This window comes from Miniopterus natalensis, chromosome 9 (genome assembly GCF_054644295.1).
Source record: "Miniopterus natalensis isolate mMinNat1 chromosome 9, mMinNat1.hap1, whole genome shotgun sequence".
NCBI classification, from domain to species: Eukaryota; Metazoa; Chordata; class Mammalia; order Chiroptera; family Miniopteridae; genus Miniopterus; species Miniopterus natalensis.
Window position 1 is genome coordinate 58,241,852 of NC_142089.1, and position 17,119 is coordinate 58,258,970.

A 17,119-nucleotide genomic window follows, 5' to 3' on the forward strand; every position below is an offset into this window, starting at 1 on the left:
ACCCCTAGGAGTAGAATTGCTGTGTCATATGGTAAACTTTTGAGGAAATGCCAGACTGTTTTCCAAAAAGGCTATACCATTTCACATTCCTACTACCATGTATGAGGGTTTCAATTGTTCCACATTCTCAACAAAACTTTCTGTTATCTTTGTTATTGTAGCCACCCTAATGGTTATGAAGTGGTATCTTGTGGTTATGATTTGAGTTCTCTGATGGCTAATGATTTTGAACATCGTTTTGTGTGCATATTGGCTGATTGTATATCTTGTTTAGAGAATTGTCTGTTCTTTGCCTATTTTAAAATTGGGTTGTCTTTATATTTATTGAGTTGTAGAAATTCTTCATATATTTAGATACAATATCTTATCAGATAAATGATTTACAAAAGTTTTCTCCCATTCTGTGAGTTGTCTTTTAACTTTTTTGATAGTATCCTTGAAGGCACAAAAAATTTAAATTTCTATGATTTCTATTTTATCTACCTTTTCTTTTGTTAATTGTGCTTTTGATGTCATATCTAAGAAACCGTTGCCTAATCTTAAATCATGAAGATTTATACCTGTGTATACATACAAAAGTTTTATACTTCTAGTTCTTATATTTAGATCTTTGACTAAGTTAACTTTTGTATATAGTGTGAACATAGGGTCCAACTTCATTCTTTTGTGTTTGGATATCCAGTTGTCCCAGCACCATTCTTTTGGATATCCAGTTGTCCCAGCACCATTTTTTTAAAGAGACTATTCTTTTCCCATTGGATTTTCTGGACACCTATAAAGGAAAAACACTCTCCTTTGTGTCTCTTCCACTCTTAATACTCTACTCATAGAATACTTTAGTTCTGACACTTCTGGTCATCAAATGTGTGGGGATTTTTCCTCACACCAAGCAATTCTGAGATTCTCCAGACACCAGCTGGGTGTCCTATAGATTTAACTAAATTCTGACAATATATACCTGGAGAAAGCATCAAATCCCACAGGTTAAGGCCTCATTCACACAAGACTGCTTCCCATTCCCTACTTCAGATGCCAATCCCAAGTCCAGGTTGTTACCTATGCTTCTGACCAACTGACTATAACTTGGAGGTTTTCAAGACACCTACCTTAAGTTCAATTAATTCGCTAAAGCAGCTCACACAACTCAGGAAAACACTTTATTTACTTAGATTACCATTTTATTATAAACAGATATAACTCAGGAACTGTCAGATGGAAGAGATGAATAGAGCCAGGTATGTGGGAAAGGACACAGAGCTTTCTTCTCTGGAAACACCACTCTCCCAGTACCTTCACATGTCCACCAACCTAAACGCTCTTTGAACCCCATCCTTTAGAGTTTTTAAGGAGGCATCATTACATAAGCATGAATGACTAAATCATTGACTATTGGTGATTAATTCAACCTCTATGTAAAGGTTTGTCATCTGTAAATAGAGATAGCTTTATGTATTCTTTTCCAACCTTTTATTTCTTTTTTTTTTACCTAATTACCTCAGCTAGAACCTCCAGTTAAATATTGAATAGAAATGGTGAGAGCAGACATCCTTGCTGATTTTAGAAAGAAAGCTTTCAGTCTTTCACTATTAAGTATGATATTAGCTATAGGGTTTTTTAATACATCCTTCATCAGGTTGAGTATGTTCCCTTCTGTTCCTGGTTTGTTTAGTGTTTCATCATGACAAGGTGTTGGATTTTGTCAAACGCATTTTTGTGTGTGTTTATTAAGATGATCATGTAGGTGTTGTCGTATTGACATGGTACCTCAGTCCATTTAGGCTGCTATAAGAAAATACCACAGACTAGGTGGTTTATCAGCAGCAGAAATTTGTCTGTCACAGTTTTGGAGGCTGGAAGTCTAAGATCAGAGTGCCAGCATGGTAGAGTTCTGGTGAAGGCCCTATTCTGGCTTGTGGACTACTGACTTCTCACTGTGCCCTCACGTGGTAGAAAGAGGCAAGGGGTCTCTTTGGAGTTTCTTTTATAATGGTACTAATCCCATTCATGAGGCCATGACCTCATCACTTCACAAAGGTGTTACCTCCTAAAACTATAACACTGAGCATTAGGTTTTAACATTTGAATTTTGGCAGGGGCTCGGGGAGGGGGGCGTGTAGGGAACAGAGTCATTCAGACCATAGAATATGGTATATAGAATTGATTTTCACATGTTTAACTACCCTTGATTTCCTAAGATAAATCCCAGTTAGTCATGGTGTATACTTCTTTGTATATGTTGCTGGGTTCAGTTTGCTATTATTTTGTTGAGGACATTTTCATCTTTATTAATATATTAATCTTGTGATGTCTGCAGCTGCTTTTGTATAGGATAATACTGACCTCACAGAATAAGTTAGGAACTGCTTTCTACTCTTTGGAAAAGTTTGTGAAGGATTGGTGTTAATTCTTTAAACATTTGGTAGAATTCACCAGTGAAGGCCCCTTGCCCTTGGTTTTTCTTTGTGGGACATCATTTTTGATTACTAATTATAGGTCTACTCAGATATTCTGTTTCTTCTTAGGTCCGATTTGGTGGTGTGTGTCTTTGTGGGAATTGTCCACTTCGTGTAGTTTATCTAATTTGTTGGCATTATATATTCCTGTCTAACATTAAAAAATTTATAGACTACTTTTCAAACTTTCTGCTATTTTAGATTGACTTTTCTATAGTTAGTCCAGATTTTAAAGATTCTAAAATTATGTAGTTGTTGTATATGAAAGCTGCACATTGGGAAGCTATCTTTTAAGAATCACCATTATTTTTATTAATATTTTATATTTTGTCTTTTAGGATTGTATACTCATCAAACCGAAACTTAAAAAACTATGTAAAGGAAATTCTTAGCAAAAAGATAGTAGAGAGTGGGGTACCACAAAAAAAACATGACTTCAATTTTGGAAAGTGTACTGACAGTGATGGAAGACCATCTCTAGAGTTCTTAGATAAAAAATCACCTGATTGTTCTCTTCTGAAGCATGAAATTCCAGATGTCAACGATGGAGAGATCAATTTTATTTCCAGTGGTGAGGCATTTTTATATGTTGGTTTTTATAAAATTTTATAGGCATAAAAGTAATTATATTCTGATATAATTAGAGAAAAGCATACTTCAAAAATCGGTTCACTGCTCTTTTTATAATAAGTAAATGAAAGTAAATGTAATGAAAGTAAATTTTTTATGAGTAAATGAAAATAATAGTATGGTCAACTTCCAGTGTTCCGAAGTAATTGGAGATGGAATTATTATGAATAAATACACACATAACTCAAAATTCTCCTTTTAAACCTCCACATGTTATAATCCTTATTCTAATCTATGCAATAAAAGCTTTACCAGAATATAAAGTTAGTTCTGTTATAATACAATAATATAGGCACTTCTTACAAAACACCATGCAACACAAAAATCACCATTGTCATGACACACAAAAATTACTGGAAATTTTGTTGTGACACATTTTAGAAAGCTAGGAACGTAATAAAAATGGTAGCTTAGTTTTAAGCATGTTAAAAGGTGAAGAAATATACAAATACTACAATAAATATAGCATTTGACTTTGCAAAGGACCTTTGTTTGTAGAAGTGGATGTCAGAGGGGTTACAGCTTGTGAATTATTGTGAATTGGCGGAAGGAGGATGTTAAGGATATGCATATAGACATACAGATATATAGATATAGTAAGTATTCTAACAGGAAACTTGAGATCTCTGGATCAAAGAACAAACTGTTTATTATTCACAGAGCATCTTAGTGCTAGTTCCAGCTCCTAGTCCCCATACGGCTCATTGGTGAAGGCTGGATGCTACCCTTCACATGCAGTGGGATTGCACCACGGAGAGGAACACAAAATAGCTGGTAGATCTGCCCATCCTCCTAACCAGAGAGACAGAGACAGAGACAGAGAGACAGACAGACAGAGCTTTATTTTGGAAGGTAAAGAAATCTTCTCTGGTGAAGGGAGAGGAAGGCAGCTTCACTACCTGGGAGTATAAGAAAATAAATGGTTTGGGGGTGAGGAAAGTCTTTTTGGGGCATCACATTATCTCTAGCTTCCAAGGCATGTTTACTGTTTATTCCTTTATCCAAATTTGCCAGTGCTCTTCTCTGAAAGGCCAGAGCATGTAGAAACACAAATATATTATTAGAAAATGGTCTCCCAAATATTGGTTGAAATCCAGCTAAAGTAAGAGCAGAATTTGCTCTTGAAACTTCCTCTGTGTTCTATGACATGGTGCTCTCTTGATTTTCCTTGTTGCTACTCCTCATTCTCCTTCACCAACACATCATTTTTCTGCCTGTTAAATAATTGGTATTCCCAATTTTTTTGAGCTTCTTGTATCTGTCTAAATAAAGGGAGGGGTAAAAGTTTGTATGGAAAGTAATACAGTAATTAATAAATAATAATACAAGAATAAACTGTGTTTCACATACAACTGTAAACCTACTTTCCCTCCATCCTGAATACCTTAAATATCTCAAAATTTAACCTGTCCCAAACTAACCTACTCACCCACCTCTCCCAACCTGCTCTTTATTTAAATACCCTATTAATGTGAATTAAATCACCGTCTTTCTACTCATTTACTCTCCTGTCCTTTATTCACGACCTATCTATTGATTTATTTACTAAATATTCTTTTTATTTTATTATTTTTTAAAAAATATATCTTTATTGATTTCAGAGAGAGGAAAGGAGAGGGTTAGAGAGACAGAAACATCAATGATGAGAGAGTCATTGATCGGCTGCCTCTTGCACGCCGCCAACTGGGCATGTGCCCTGACCAGGAATTGAACCCCAATCGCCTGGATCCTAGGTTGACACTCAACTGCTGAGCCACGCCCAGCCGGGCCCTAAATATTCTTAAATACTTCTCTTTTATATCCTCTTGCCATTTCTTTATTTTAGGACTTTGCTACTTTTTCTTGAGAATTTGCAACCCAGCTGCTAGCTAGGCCTCTCATTGTGCCACCCTCCATTTGTATCAGATAGAGCAATGTCTGTTAATTGCAAGTCTAGTCATGGCACTCCTCTTATTAAAATTCTTTAGTGGTCTCCCATAGCATGAATATAAATCTCAAAATTCTTTTCTGTTGTATGAAGGGATTTTGTGAACTGGCTCCTGCCTAGAACTCCACACCATCCTGTTTTCAAAACCCCTTTGTACCCTGTGAGCTCTTGTCTTACTGAATTACTTGACTTTTCCCTCCAAAGAACTATATTTAGTCACCGTGTGCTTTTGTATTTGCTATTTGTTCCTGGAATGCCATTCTAATTATTCATCACATGATCTAATTGAGTATTGACTTTGTGCTAGGTCTTAAAGATTTATGAGTGAGCAAAACAGGTAGTGTTCCTTTCCTGCAGTTTAGTAGTGTTATCGGTGGGGTGCTCTTCATGTTCCCACATGGTGCTGGTTGAAGTGGGCTTCTTGGGTGTCACAGGAACAAAAATTTCCTGAGGCCCCCAGGGAAGGATGAGGTATTATGGAAAGCTTTATTTCTCTGGAATTAAGCCCCTGAGTTTCCAGTGACCCATTTCTCTCTGTCCCGCCCTGGAGGAAGTCCCATTTTGTCTTCAGCAGGGCTAAGATCAAAGCCATTGCCCAGAATTTCCACTCCATATTTGCACAATCCCGTCCAGCATCAGGGTAGCTTAGGTTGTGTTCCCAGCTGCAGACTATTGCATGTGGAATCTGCATGGCCCTTGGCCATGTGGCTTCTAAGGGCACGTGACTATGGAGGGAACACAGAGGAGTGCAAGGAAGCTGGAGCGAAGCAAGAGGAAGCAGAGAGCCAAGAGAATTTACAAAGCATGAGATTCAAGGAGGTGGCCAGATGATTGAGGTTTATATACCCCTTTAAGGCTAAACAAAAGAAAAAAGTTTGAGCTACTGGGTGTTGGAAGCAAAGTGAGGGAAGGCCAGGGGACAAAATGTATAGTAAATAAGGGTGGTTTTGTTATGTAGGTGAGTCAAGTGCTGAGAGTAGTTTCTTCCTAGTAAGGAGATACCTTTACAAATGGAAATTCCCTTTATAATTTTCTTTATAAGAGGGAAAATTTATACTTTATTTTTAGGCAGTTAGGGGAGAAGTAAAGAGTTTTTCCTGCATTTGCTGCTTCTCAATTACCTTTAGCTAAAAATTCTCCTTATGCCAAAGTGGCATATTTTGGAGTGACATATTTACTACCCACAGCTGAGCCCAGCAACTACAAATTCAGGGTTTCCTACGACCACCTCCCTTCAAGGTTTAATAATTTGCTGGACTGTCTCATAGAACTTATAAAAACATTAAGATACAACTTAGGAACAGTCAGATGGAAAAGATGCATAGGATGAGGTATGGGGTGAAGGGGCTACATACAGAACAAATGTCCATACTCTGTCAGGGTGTGCCACTCTCCCAGCATGTCAGTGTCTTGACCAACTTAGTAGCTCTCTGAATCTCATTGTGCAAGAAGTTTTTATAGCTTAATCTCCAGCCCCCTTTCACTCTCCAGGGGTCTGAGGGATATTTCAGTAACTAAAATGGACTTCCAGCCGTTTTGGAACTTACAATAAACATAGTAAAGAAGTTAGAAGGTGACATGCTATAATAAAAATAGGACAGAGAAAGGAGGGTTGGAAGTTGAAGGGGTTCAGAACAGGCCTCCCCCAAATGTGCTCCTTTGGCCTATGGTTTATTTTGAGCTGAAGGCAGTTAAGACCCTGTGGGCTCAAGAGAAACTTTTACCTCTCCCTTGAACAGTTTAAATGTGGGCCTTCCCCATAATAAGAGTTATTATAAAAATTAACTTTTTATGACATCTGTATCGCAGGACAAACATCTAATTACTAAATGTCTGCTCTTATCATCATCCCACAAATTATCATTCTCCCCTCTGAAGCTCCAAGCACTTTATCTCATTCCTTAGCTCAGGATGTCATTTTAAACTTATTTTACCTTTCTGTCTCTGAACCTCTCGTGTTTGTGGGGTCTCTGATTCTCTCATGTATGTGGTACTCCTATACATACATATGTAATTAAATTTGGTTATTTTCTTTTGTTAATCTGTCTCATGTTGATGTAATTATTAGACCAGCTGAAAGAACCTGCAAGGGCAGAGGAAAATTTTTCCTCCTCAACAGAGTGCTAGTGATGGGAATTGCAATTATAAATGGGATGGTCAGGGTCAGCCTCATTGAAAAGGTGACATTTAGACAAAAGTTTTAAAAGCAGTAAGAAGGTTAGACAAGCGAATATCTTGGAGAAGAGTGTTCAAGGCAGAAGAAATGGCAGTGAAAATGTGGAAACATAACCTGCCATTTGGAGGAATGAGAAGGAGTTGAGTGCAGAAATAAGCCAAAGAGTAGGCAATGAGGTCAGAGGGGAAATGGGGAGCCAGATGTTGTGGGGCCTGGTAAGCCATTGTAAGACTTTGACTTTGACTGTAAAAGAAATGGAGAGAGCCAAATGGTTTTGAACTAAGATGGGCCATCATGTTAGTTCACAATCTTAGTTTAAATTACATTTAGAAACATACCTCTGAAAAATTTATTAAAAATAGACTGTGAGGGTCAAGAGTAGGGGTCCTATGAGGAAGTTAATGCAGAAATCCAGGTGAGAGGCGGTGGTGGCTTGGACTAGGGTGGCAGCAGTGGAGATATTGAGCAGTGGTTAGATTCTGAATCTCTTTTGATAGTAGGGCCAATATTGGCATCCTGGTTTATAAATACTTAGTTTGTAATTTTGGTTAGGAGGAATCTGTCTCTGTGACTGAGCCTCACCAGATTAATGGTCAAAGTTTCTGGACTGGCAAAGCTATCATATACAGTGTAGTGTTTCTCTTTTTTTATATATACATGTTTTATATTTTACTTCCCACTACCTAAATTGTGAATCTTTTGAAGTAAAGATAGTTTATAAACTATTTCTTTTCTGTACCTCTTCATATTGTGTATGTACTAAACTCATAGTAATCCCATTGATTTCAGTTGAATTTCTTTGGTTCACAAATCATTCTAGACATAAATTCAGGAATAGGGTGGAATTAAGTAGTGAAAAATACCAAAATTGGAAACTTTTCTAACTTTCTAAGTCAGATGTTTATGCAGTGGCTTCTATTTTGGTGTATAATTTTATGATAATATTACCTATATTTAAATGTATTTATGTTTAAAGGTATATTTATATTTAAATATAAGTGGAAATATTTATTTCAAAGCAGAAAGTATAGATGATTTATTTTTTTTAAAAAAATATATATTTTTATTGATTTCAGAGAGAGGAAAGGAGAGGGAGAGAGAGATAGAAACATCAATGATAATGGAGTCGTTGATCGGCTGCCTCCTGCATGCCCCCTACTGGGGATCGAGCCTGCAGTCTGGGCATGTGCCCTGACTGGGAATCGAACCTGGATCTCCTGGATCCTAGGTCGATGCTCAACCACTGAGCCATGCCCAGCTGGGCTAGATGATTTCTAAATGTTGTTTTATTTTTAATTTACCACTTAAATAGTCCAGTCATTGTTGCTCTATTTCAGTAGCTAATCAAGGTAACTGTGGAAAAACCTTTTGTTAATATTAGAATACAAATATTTGGATATTTATAATATTAAGGGAACTAATTTTTAGTCTTATTTTTCCCTTTTAAAGATATTTCTGACTTGGAACCTGCATCTGAATTAGGAGAAGACTTATTGAAACTTTATGTGAAACATTGTTGCCCAGATACTGATATTTACGTTGATGGAAAAAGTTTTAAAACTCACAGGTAACTTGGCATGTCATTGATTTTTGTGTCCTGGTTGTGACAATATAAAGTATAAAAGCATGACTGTCTTTTTCTAGCACAGTGGCTTTCTGGCTCTGATTCACACAGACCTCAGTGGGTTTCTAACAGGGAAGGGGTTGGCCATTAGGCAGAAATTTCTGCCTGCAGGTGCCCCTACCCGGACATGTGCACATGTTTCAGCCAGAGTAGATCTGTGTTGGGCATGACCCTAAGATTTTATTAGAAGAAAATATTCTGTTGCCTAAAATAGGTTTGAAAGCCACTGTCACAGAAAATGTAATTAAATGCAGTTTTTAATTTCACAGGCATTCTAGTATTGAGAATAATTATTTCTACATGAATGACATGTATTTTCTCTGAATGCATTTTGGCTGAGTCTTTCCTTCAGAATGGATGGTTCTCATGAATAGCATTGATTAGGAGGTTTAATATCTCAGTGTACTTTTTTAAAAAAAAACAACAACATTATTCTGCTTTACAATTGGGTTGCTTAGACATTCCAGGCTTTTAGATTTTAAACTAAAGCCTGCTGCCTGTATTAGTCGGATTCTTTTTTGCAAGTAACTAAAATCTGCTTAAAAGAAAAAAAATTTTAGTAAGAAATACAGATTTTCTGTTGAAACACAAAGGAAAGAAGTACAGCTGGGACTCACAGTGGACTAGAATTGAAACCAGAAAACTGAGGAACCCAGACAGTTCTTTTTCACTCTCTGTGTTTCAGACAGAACGTTGTTAAGTTACTCTGTTGCTCCTAAAGAGGAAGAACCGGACTATCTGCAATAGCAAGAACCAGTCTTTGAGGTTCAAGGGTGCACAGCCTTAATAATATTAGCATTGAGTTTAGATTTCAGGACCACCAAGCCAAGCAGTAGTGATGTTTGTGCTTTGAAAAATCATACTGGTCCCCTGGCCATTGTGGCTCAATTGGTTGGAGCATCATTCAGTGCACTGAAAGGTCACAAATTTGATTCCTGGTCAGGGCACACACCCAGGTTGCGGGTTTGATCCCCGGTGTGTGGGAGGCAGTGGATCGATGTTTCTCTCTCTTATTGATGTTTCTTTCTCTTTCCCTCTCTCTCTTTTCCTTTCTCTCTCTCTCTATTCTCCATCTCTCTCTCCTTCTCCCTTCCTCTCTCTCTTAAATCAGTGGGAGTGTGCCCTTGGGTGAGAATTAAAAAAAAAAAAAATCATACTGATTGTGCCTGTTAATTGACAACAGTACATTGCTAAACTCTAGGATTGCCAGTTTCGTCCAGACTATGTACCGTTCAGAGTATGAACTTTTCTCTCTAGGAACATATATTTTTAATTATACGTATACACATATACACATTTTCCTAATTTTTATAAAATCTGCATTATGTATAACAAAATACAGAGTATAATACAGATTTATCAATATATTTTCCATACTATGGAAATGTATTTCCTAGTTCATGGTGTGTGTGTGTGTTGGTGTTAGTAGAGAGAGAGGCCAATACAATTTTGCTTAAAAAATTAATTTAATTAAATTTTGGTCCAGATTTTTCTTGACACAACATGAGTATCCTACCATAGTTCTACTTAGAGTCCTAAGGCTACTGTCACAAGGGGAAGCAGTGCCCATGACCATTTGCAGTGCTCTCTAACAGTGTCTGTATTTGGCTTCCCTGTGTGTGCAGCTCAACAATGAACTGTGTTTTAGAAGCTGGATCTAGAATATTAGGTTTGTATTCCGGGACAACTCTTGCTCACATTTCTGGTTTATTTTGTTCACCTACCAATAGAAATAAACTTGTATTAATTAGAAAAGCAGTTTCCTGAGGACATATTTCAAGATCTGACTTAAGTTTTCCTACTTTGTTGCTAGTGCTCTATGTGAGTTACAGTGGCAAGTGCTAAATTCCAAGATTACCTTCGTTGTCCAAACTCAAACATCTCTCTGTTTAGTACATAATAATTTTGTTACTCAGTTCAAGGAATATTATGTCAGGAGTTTCTAAAACACGTAATATAGTTTAAAGCCCAACATAGAACGTTCTGCTAGATCAGTGTCAGCATTTATCCTGGTAGAATGGCTAAAAATTCATTTGTAATGTGGCTGCTTTAATTTTTAATTTCTGTGTACTTATATATTGGAAGATCATTGCAAGTACTCACAAAGACCAGGATGTATGATCAGCATTACATTCAGTTTAGGTCTCAAATTTCAGAACAGCTTAGGTTGCTAGTTTAATATGTTCGAATTGGTATGGCAATGAAATAGTTTCTTGGAGTCACTGTATTCCTCTCATGTTCAAGTTCCTAACTCAAAATCATCCTTGCTACCCAAGTTTTACCAAGAGTCTCTCTCCAGTTGCTAGTTGCTTTGTTCAGTCTTTATCTTAATCCCCAGCCCATTGCCTATAGCCCTTTATATGCTACAAGACAGTATGATGCCAACTAGTTGCTTGTGGTGGCACAATTAAGCCAAAGAAGTTATTTATAACAGAGTGGTTAAGAGTATGTGGACTATATGGAGCCTGTCTAATGGGTTTGAATTCTAGCGCTACTGTCTTTGAGCTATGTGAATATGAGCAAGTCTTTTAACAGTTCTGTGCTTCAGAGATCTTATCAAACATTGGGATTGTAAAAAGTACCCATCTCACGAGGTAGTTGTGACGACTAAATCACTTATTACATTTAAAGGGTTTTAAACAGTACCTGGCACATAGTAAGTACTATGTAAGCGTGTGCTATCATACAGGTGATAGGCCTTTGAAGCAAGCTTTTGTATAGATGGTAGCTACATCCTATATGCCCTTTACTTATGTGGGGCAAGCAGAGAAATGTGGTTTGAATCATTTGCCTTTTCCCACAATCCAGGGAAGAAAGAGGTAGCATTACACCTCCAGGTAAGTGACATTTATTACACTCCTCTCCGTCTACACAGACCTTTCCCTCTCTGACCATACTTCTCCACTCCTTCCCACACCTTTGTCCTTGTTTATATCTAATACTTCTGCCCTAAGGAGATAGGAAGAGAGCTATTTTTGGGGGGAGGGAGGTTCTAATAAAAGGAAGATCTATTAGAATTCATTGATCCCATTTGTTAGTTATGTTACTACGTTTTTGTATTACTTCCTGGGATGCTACCACACATCACTGCTTGTTGCGGATCTCTGTAACCTCACTTTCCTGCTTGAATTGCTCTCAGTCATCAGATGAATACCATCTGGGTATCGTGCATTTCTCTCTGCTTCTATTTCCTCCTGTCACCTTCAGCCTACCCCTAAGTACCTATCTGACCCACTCTATTGCTGATCTCCCATTTTATATTGTTATTTATTATTTTAGTGTTTTCTGAGAGGAATTAAATGTTACATTTTTAAGGTAATTTATTTGTTGCATTTCTATGTTCCATAGTTAAGATTCCCTTATGCTGCTTTATTGAAAAAGCAGGGCAGTGATTCCTTATTTTAGCTTTGTGACACTTCAGATATGATATCCCTTCCAAAATACCTTTTTTTTCAGTGCCTGATATTATACCATTAGATATTCATTCATTGGGTTAAAACATTGTCACATCCCCCTTTAAAATGCAGATTTTTTTGAATATTTAGTACATCGTCACTCAGTCTGGAGGTCAGTGTCTGGACTATACCACCAATTAGCTATATGTTCTCAGCTACATCAGCGGAAAGCTTTTTCAGAAGCATATAGTTTAATAATTCAGAAGTCAGTCTTTCTGTGTTTAGATTCTGATTCTACCATTTGTGGAATGGTTGGGAAGTTAATCTCTCCAAGTCTTAATTTTTTTATCTATAAAAGAAATAGCAATAGTAATTAATACCATAGGAGGCTATGAGGATTGATCAGATAATGCACACAAAACACTTAGCACAATACTTGGCACATTGTAAACTTTCAGTAAGTGTTAGTTGCTATAAATATGTGTTAGATAACTGGAAGAGAGACATATTGTTGCCTCTCCTACCTTTATAGCCAGAGTTGGCAAACCACGGCTTAAATCCTATCAGTGGCATGCATGCATACACACACACACACACACACACACACACACGCAAACACAACAAAACAACAAAAACAAAGAGAATGTGCAACAGGAACCTGTATTTGTCTGATATTTACCACTTGGCCCTTTACAGAAAAATTTTGCTGGTCCCTGTCTTACTAGGTTTGCCAGGAAGCTTTAGTGAATTAATTATAATACAATTCCAAATTACCATGCAATAAAGTGAGTTACTAATGTCTTAATACTAACTAGTAGTGATAAATGGCCAACCCTGTTCACTTGAAAGGCTTAAAATAATGATAAATTATATGTGAGAACAATAGAGGGAAAAGAGGTGAAATTCTTTGGTACCACAGATGTTTGGGGACAGTTGCAATGGGGAACCAAAGCAGAAAGCACTCTGGGTGCCTGAAAGGAAACAAACCACCCATAGAAGAATCTCCTTAACTAAACTTGACTGGACCTGCTCTTCCGATATTCTCTACGGAACCTGCTAACAACATGTTAGGCAGAACTCGCAAGGCTTAGGAGGCCATTCTCTAGTATACCTACACATTTCCATTCCTATTATTGAGTTTGTGTCTTCCAAGAGTCACTTGGGTTTGTTACCAAGCCTGTTTAATGCCATTCAAATTTATTATTTTGATGGCATAACTTAATGAAATATCACATAAACCAATAATATATAAAATATGAAGAGAAAGGTAAAGTGAATGCTTTGGAAAGATTTAATAAAGGAGGGGCACTTTAAAAATTGCTGTTGAATTCAGTGTAGATGAAACTATAAAAGTTTGAGGAGAAGCTATAAAATCTAAAATGATTCTGAAGTACAGATTGCTTCATAAAAGTTTTAAATTTCATTCTTTAGAACAGTTTAACTAGGAATCATAGAGAGCATATATGGGTATAGTTTGCAAGAAATATGAGGCTCCAGTCAATAAACCCCCATTTTTAAAAAAAGATTGGCCTTAGGACGAAAAACTTGTGAATGAATGCATATTTATATTTTAAATTAGAATAAAGTGATTATGATATACACAAATCATTTTTAAAAATTCTCTCCTAATTTTTTGATTAACCAAGCAACTATCAGTCCTAATTGTGTTCGATAATAGGGCATCCACTACACTTTACAAATAATTTTTTAATTTAGGAAAGGCTAATCCTATGAAAGCTGTAGTCAATGGGTATCAAAGTGGATGTCTCAAGAGAAAGCTTTCCTTTTTTAAAGTTTATGTTCTCTGAAAATATTTGCCAAGAATTGGAGTGCGTAATAGTGACAGCTCCAAAAAGGTTGGATTCACTACTCTGGATCTAACCCTTATTAAGTTATGTGGAAATAAAAAGGGAAATAATATTCTTGGAAGCAAGGGTACTTTAGAAATTAGTCCTGGTAAAAAATTCCTTCTTTAAATCTTAGTTATTCAGGCCATTATTCTGCCTGGAGTAGTGAATCTAGTTCAGCTAACATCAGGAAGTATTGAATAGCAATGTACTTAAAAACCAAGAGCAAGGGGGAAATTAGGACATCTCTGCAGTGCCAGAAGCAGACTTGTCAGTTGAAATTAAATTGAATCAAATGAAGAAAATAGTTTTTGGCATGTTGGAAAATGAAAAATCTGGCAGAGATTTTTTTTAATATGCCATATACAACATTATTTTTTAAACTGAGGCTTATTTCCTGATTAAATGGAAATGTTTTCTAAGTTTCTGTCTCAAGGTGAGGGTAATTGTTGCAGCCCCAGATGCTTTTATTCTTAGAAGGAAAAGCTAGCATGCTATATTAGTTCAGGTCATCTGAAAAGTAGACACAAAGATGGGATTAGACTTGCAAGAAATTTATTAGGTTAAATGCATGTGAGAGAACATGGGAAGGAATCCAGAGATGACTAGGAGAGCTGTTAAACTGAAATGTTAATCTGACCCTGAGTGAAGGAGACAGGAAGGAAAGGAAGCGTTAGTAAAAGCATCTTAGACTGCAGTGCAATTGTGAAGAAAGTTTGACAAGCTGGTGGAAAATTCCCAAGCCAAAGTCACCTATCAGAAAAGGCCCTGTCTCCCAGGGATAAGCCTACTTTAGCATCCCTGATGTGCTCAGTCACTGGCAGGGAACAGCCAGTGAGAAGGCAGCCTTGGGATCAATGTGCTGTAGATTTCAGAGTGCTGTAGCTGGGCCATAGGTCAGTTTATACAGTCAAATATCAAAGAGATGCATTCTTGTGATTAGTCACACATGTAATTTATGACATACTATATAGTTACATATCATTACTGTTAGGCATAGTCAGGTAAAGTAAATAGAGGGAGGGAGAGAATTCTAATAGTGTTCTTCATTAAGATTTATTTAATGGCACTTATTATATGCCAGGTACTGTGTTTTGTGCTAAGATTGAGATACATACAAGTAAAGAATGAAGTGCAGAGGATCAAATAGATTATTAAAATTCATCATAATTACTGTATTAGAAAAGACTGCCATAGGCAAAGATCTAGCAGGATTTCCAATAGATTGTTAACAGTGGTTATTTCTATAGACTTAAAATGTTCACTTTTTAAGAGTCTGTATTAGTTTATTACAGGCAAAAATTACAATTTAAAAATGTTTTTAAAATTTTAACTTTCCATGCTTGAGGAGAGAATTGTAGACTGCTTAATATTTTTTATCTGTTTACATAGGTTCAATCATACTCTTAAGGTTAACATCTTTGTCCTCTTATAGAAAAATAAAAATTCCATTGCAAACTTATTGAAGTGATTGTTTCACTTAATTGTCAGTTTCTGTTTCTTCTTCTCTTCTTCTGCTTACTTTAGGTGTGATTTATGCTTCTTTTTATAGTCTCTTAAGGTGGAATCTTAGGTCATAGATTTGAAACCTTTTCCTTTACTAAGATAAGCACTTAAAAGCTAAAAATTTACCTCTAGGTACTGCTTTAACTGCATTTCATATATTTTGGTATATTGTATTTTTATTTTCATTCAAATAAATGTATTTTCTAATTTTCCTCTTTGATCCATGAATTATTTAGGTGTGTACTTAACTTCCAAGTATTTGAGAATTTTCCAGATATTTCTCCATAATTAATTTCTAGTTTAATTCCACTGTGGTCATAGAACATATTTCATATTAGCTCACGTAAATTTGAAACTTGTTTTATGACCCAGAATATCTGTCTTAGTGAATGTTCCACATGTACTTGAAAAGAATGTGTATTCTGCTCTCCTGGGATAGAGTGTACTCTAAATGTCAAATTGGTTGATAGTATTGTTCAAATCTTCCATGCCCTTAACTGATATTTTTGTTTACTTGTTCTGTTAATTGCTGAGAATTTTGAAGTCTCCAAATATAATTGTGAATTTTTCTGTTTCTCCTTTCAGTTCCATCAGTTTTTGCTTCATGTATTTTGAAAGTTGGTTATTTGGTACATACACATTTAGGATTGTTATTTCCTCTTGCTGAATTGACTCTGTTTTTATTATGAAATATCACTCTACCACCAATAATATTCTTTGTTGTAAAGTGTTTTGTATGATGTTAGAAGAGCCACTCCAGCTTTCTTTTTTCATTTTTAAAAATAATGTATAAAATTGACATATTAGTTTCAAGTGTACAACATAATGATTTAATATCTGTATGTATTGTGAAATGATCACCACAGTAAGTCTAGTTAGCATTCCACTCCAGCTTTCTTATGGTTAGTGTTTATATGATATATGTTTTTCCATCCTTTTACTTTTAACCTCTCTGTGTCTTTATATTTAAAATGAATTTAAAATTAGTTTCTTGTGGACAGCATATAGTTGTGCCTTGCTTTTATTATCCAGTCTCATAATCTCTCCTTTTAATTGAAGAATTTAGAGCTTTTTTGATAATGTAATTACTAATATGTTGGGGTGTAAGTCTATCACTTACTATTTTTTTAACTATTTGTTTTTAATTTTTTATCTTTTTTTCTCTTTCCCTTTCTTTCTTTGTATTAACTGAATTAATTTTTTAAAATTTCAATTTATTTTTGTTTTTGTCATACTAGCTATATTTTGTATGTGTGTTTGTGTGTGTGTATATGCACATTATTTTTTTAATGGTTGCTTTAGGATTTATAATATGCATCATTAACTTATCACCATTTACTTTCAATACTATTATACATCTTCAGGTATAATGTTAGGACTTTCCCCTCTCCTGTCTTTTGTGCTGTTGATGTCATACATTTTATTTCTATATACAGAGGTAGGCAAAAGTAAGTTTTCAATTGTGAGTACAAGAAACAGTTTATTCGCTATTTTAAGAATCAGAACCTGCATATGTCTTTTCATACGAACAGCTGTAAACCTACCTTTTACCCACTCCTGT

The 17,119-nt window shown here is 35.9% G+C and overlaps 1 protein-coding gene across 3 annotated transcripts in view; it reads left to right on the forward strand.

Annotated features, from left to right (window-relative positions):
- BTBD8 (BTB domain containing 8) overlaps nucleotides 1–17,119 on the forward strand; it is a 77,663-nt gene that overhangs the window by 12,660 nt on the left and 47,884 nt on the right. The window contains exons 3-4 of one of the 3 annotated variants that reach the window (XM_016197193.2): nucleotides 2,792–3,024; nucleotides 8,636–8,753. The exons of 1 other annotated variant lie outside the window; for it this stretch is intronic. In XM_016197193.2, the coding sequence (XP_016052679.2) occupies nucleotides 2,792–3,024; nucleotides 8,636–8,753 (351 nt within the window). The remainder of the gene's footprint in view (nucleotides 1–2,791; nucleotides 3,025–8,635; nucleotides 8,754–17,119) is intronic. One more of the 3 variants, XM_016197192.2, reaches the window with a different exon arrangement.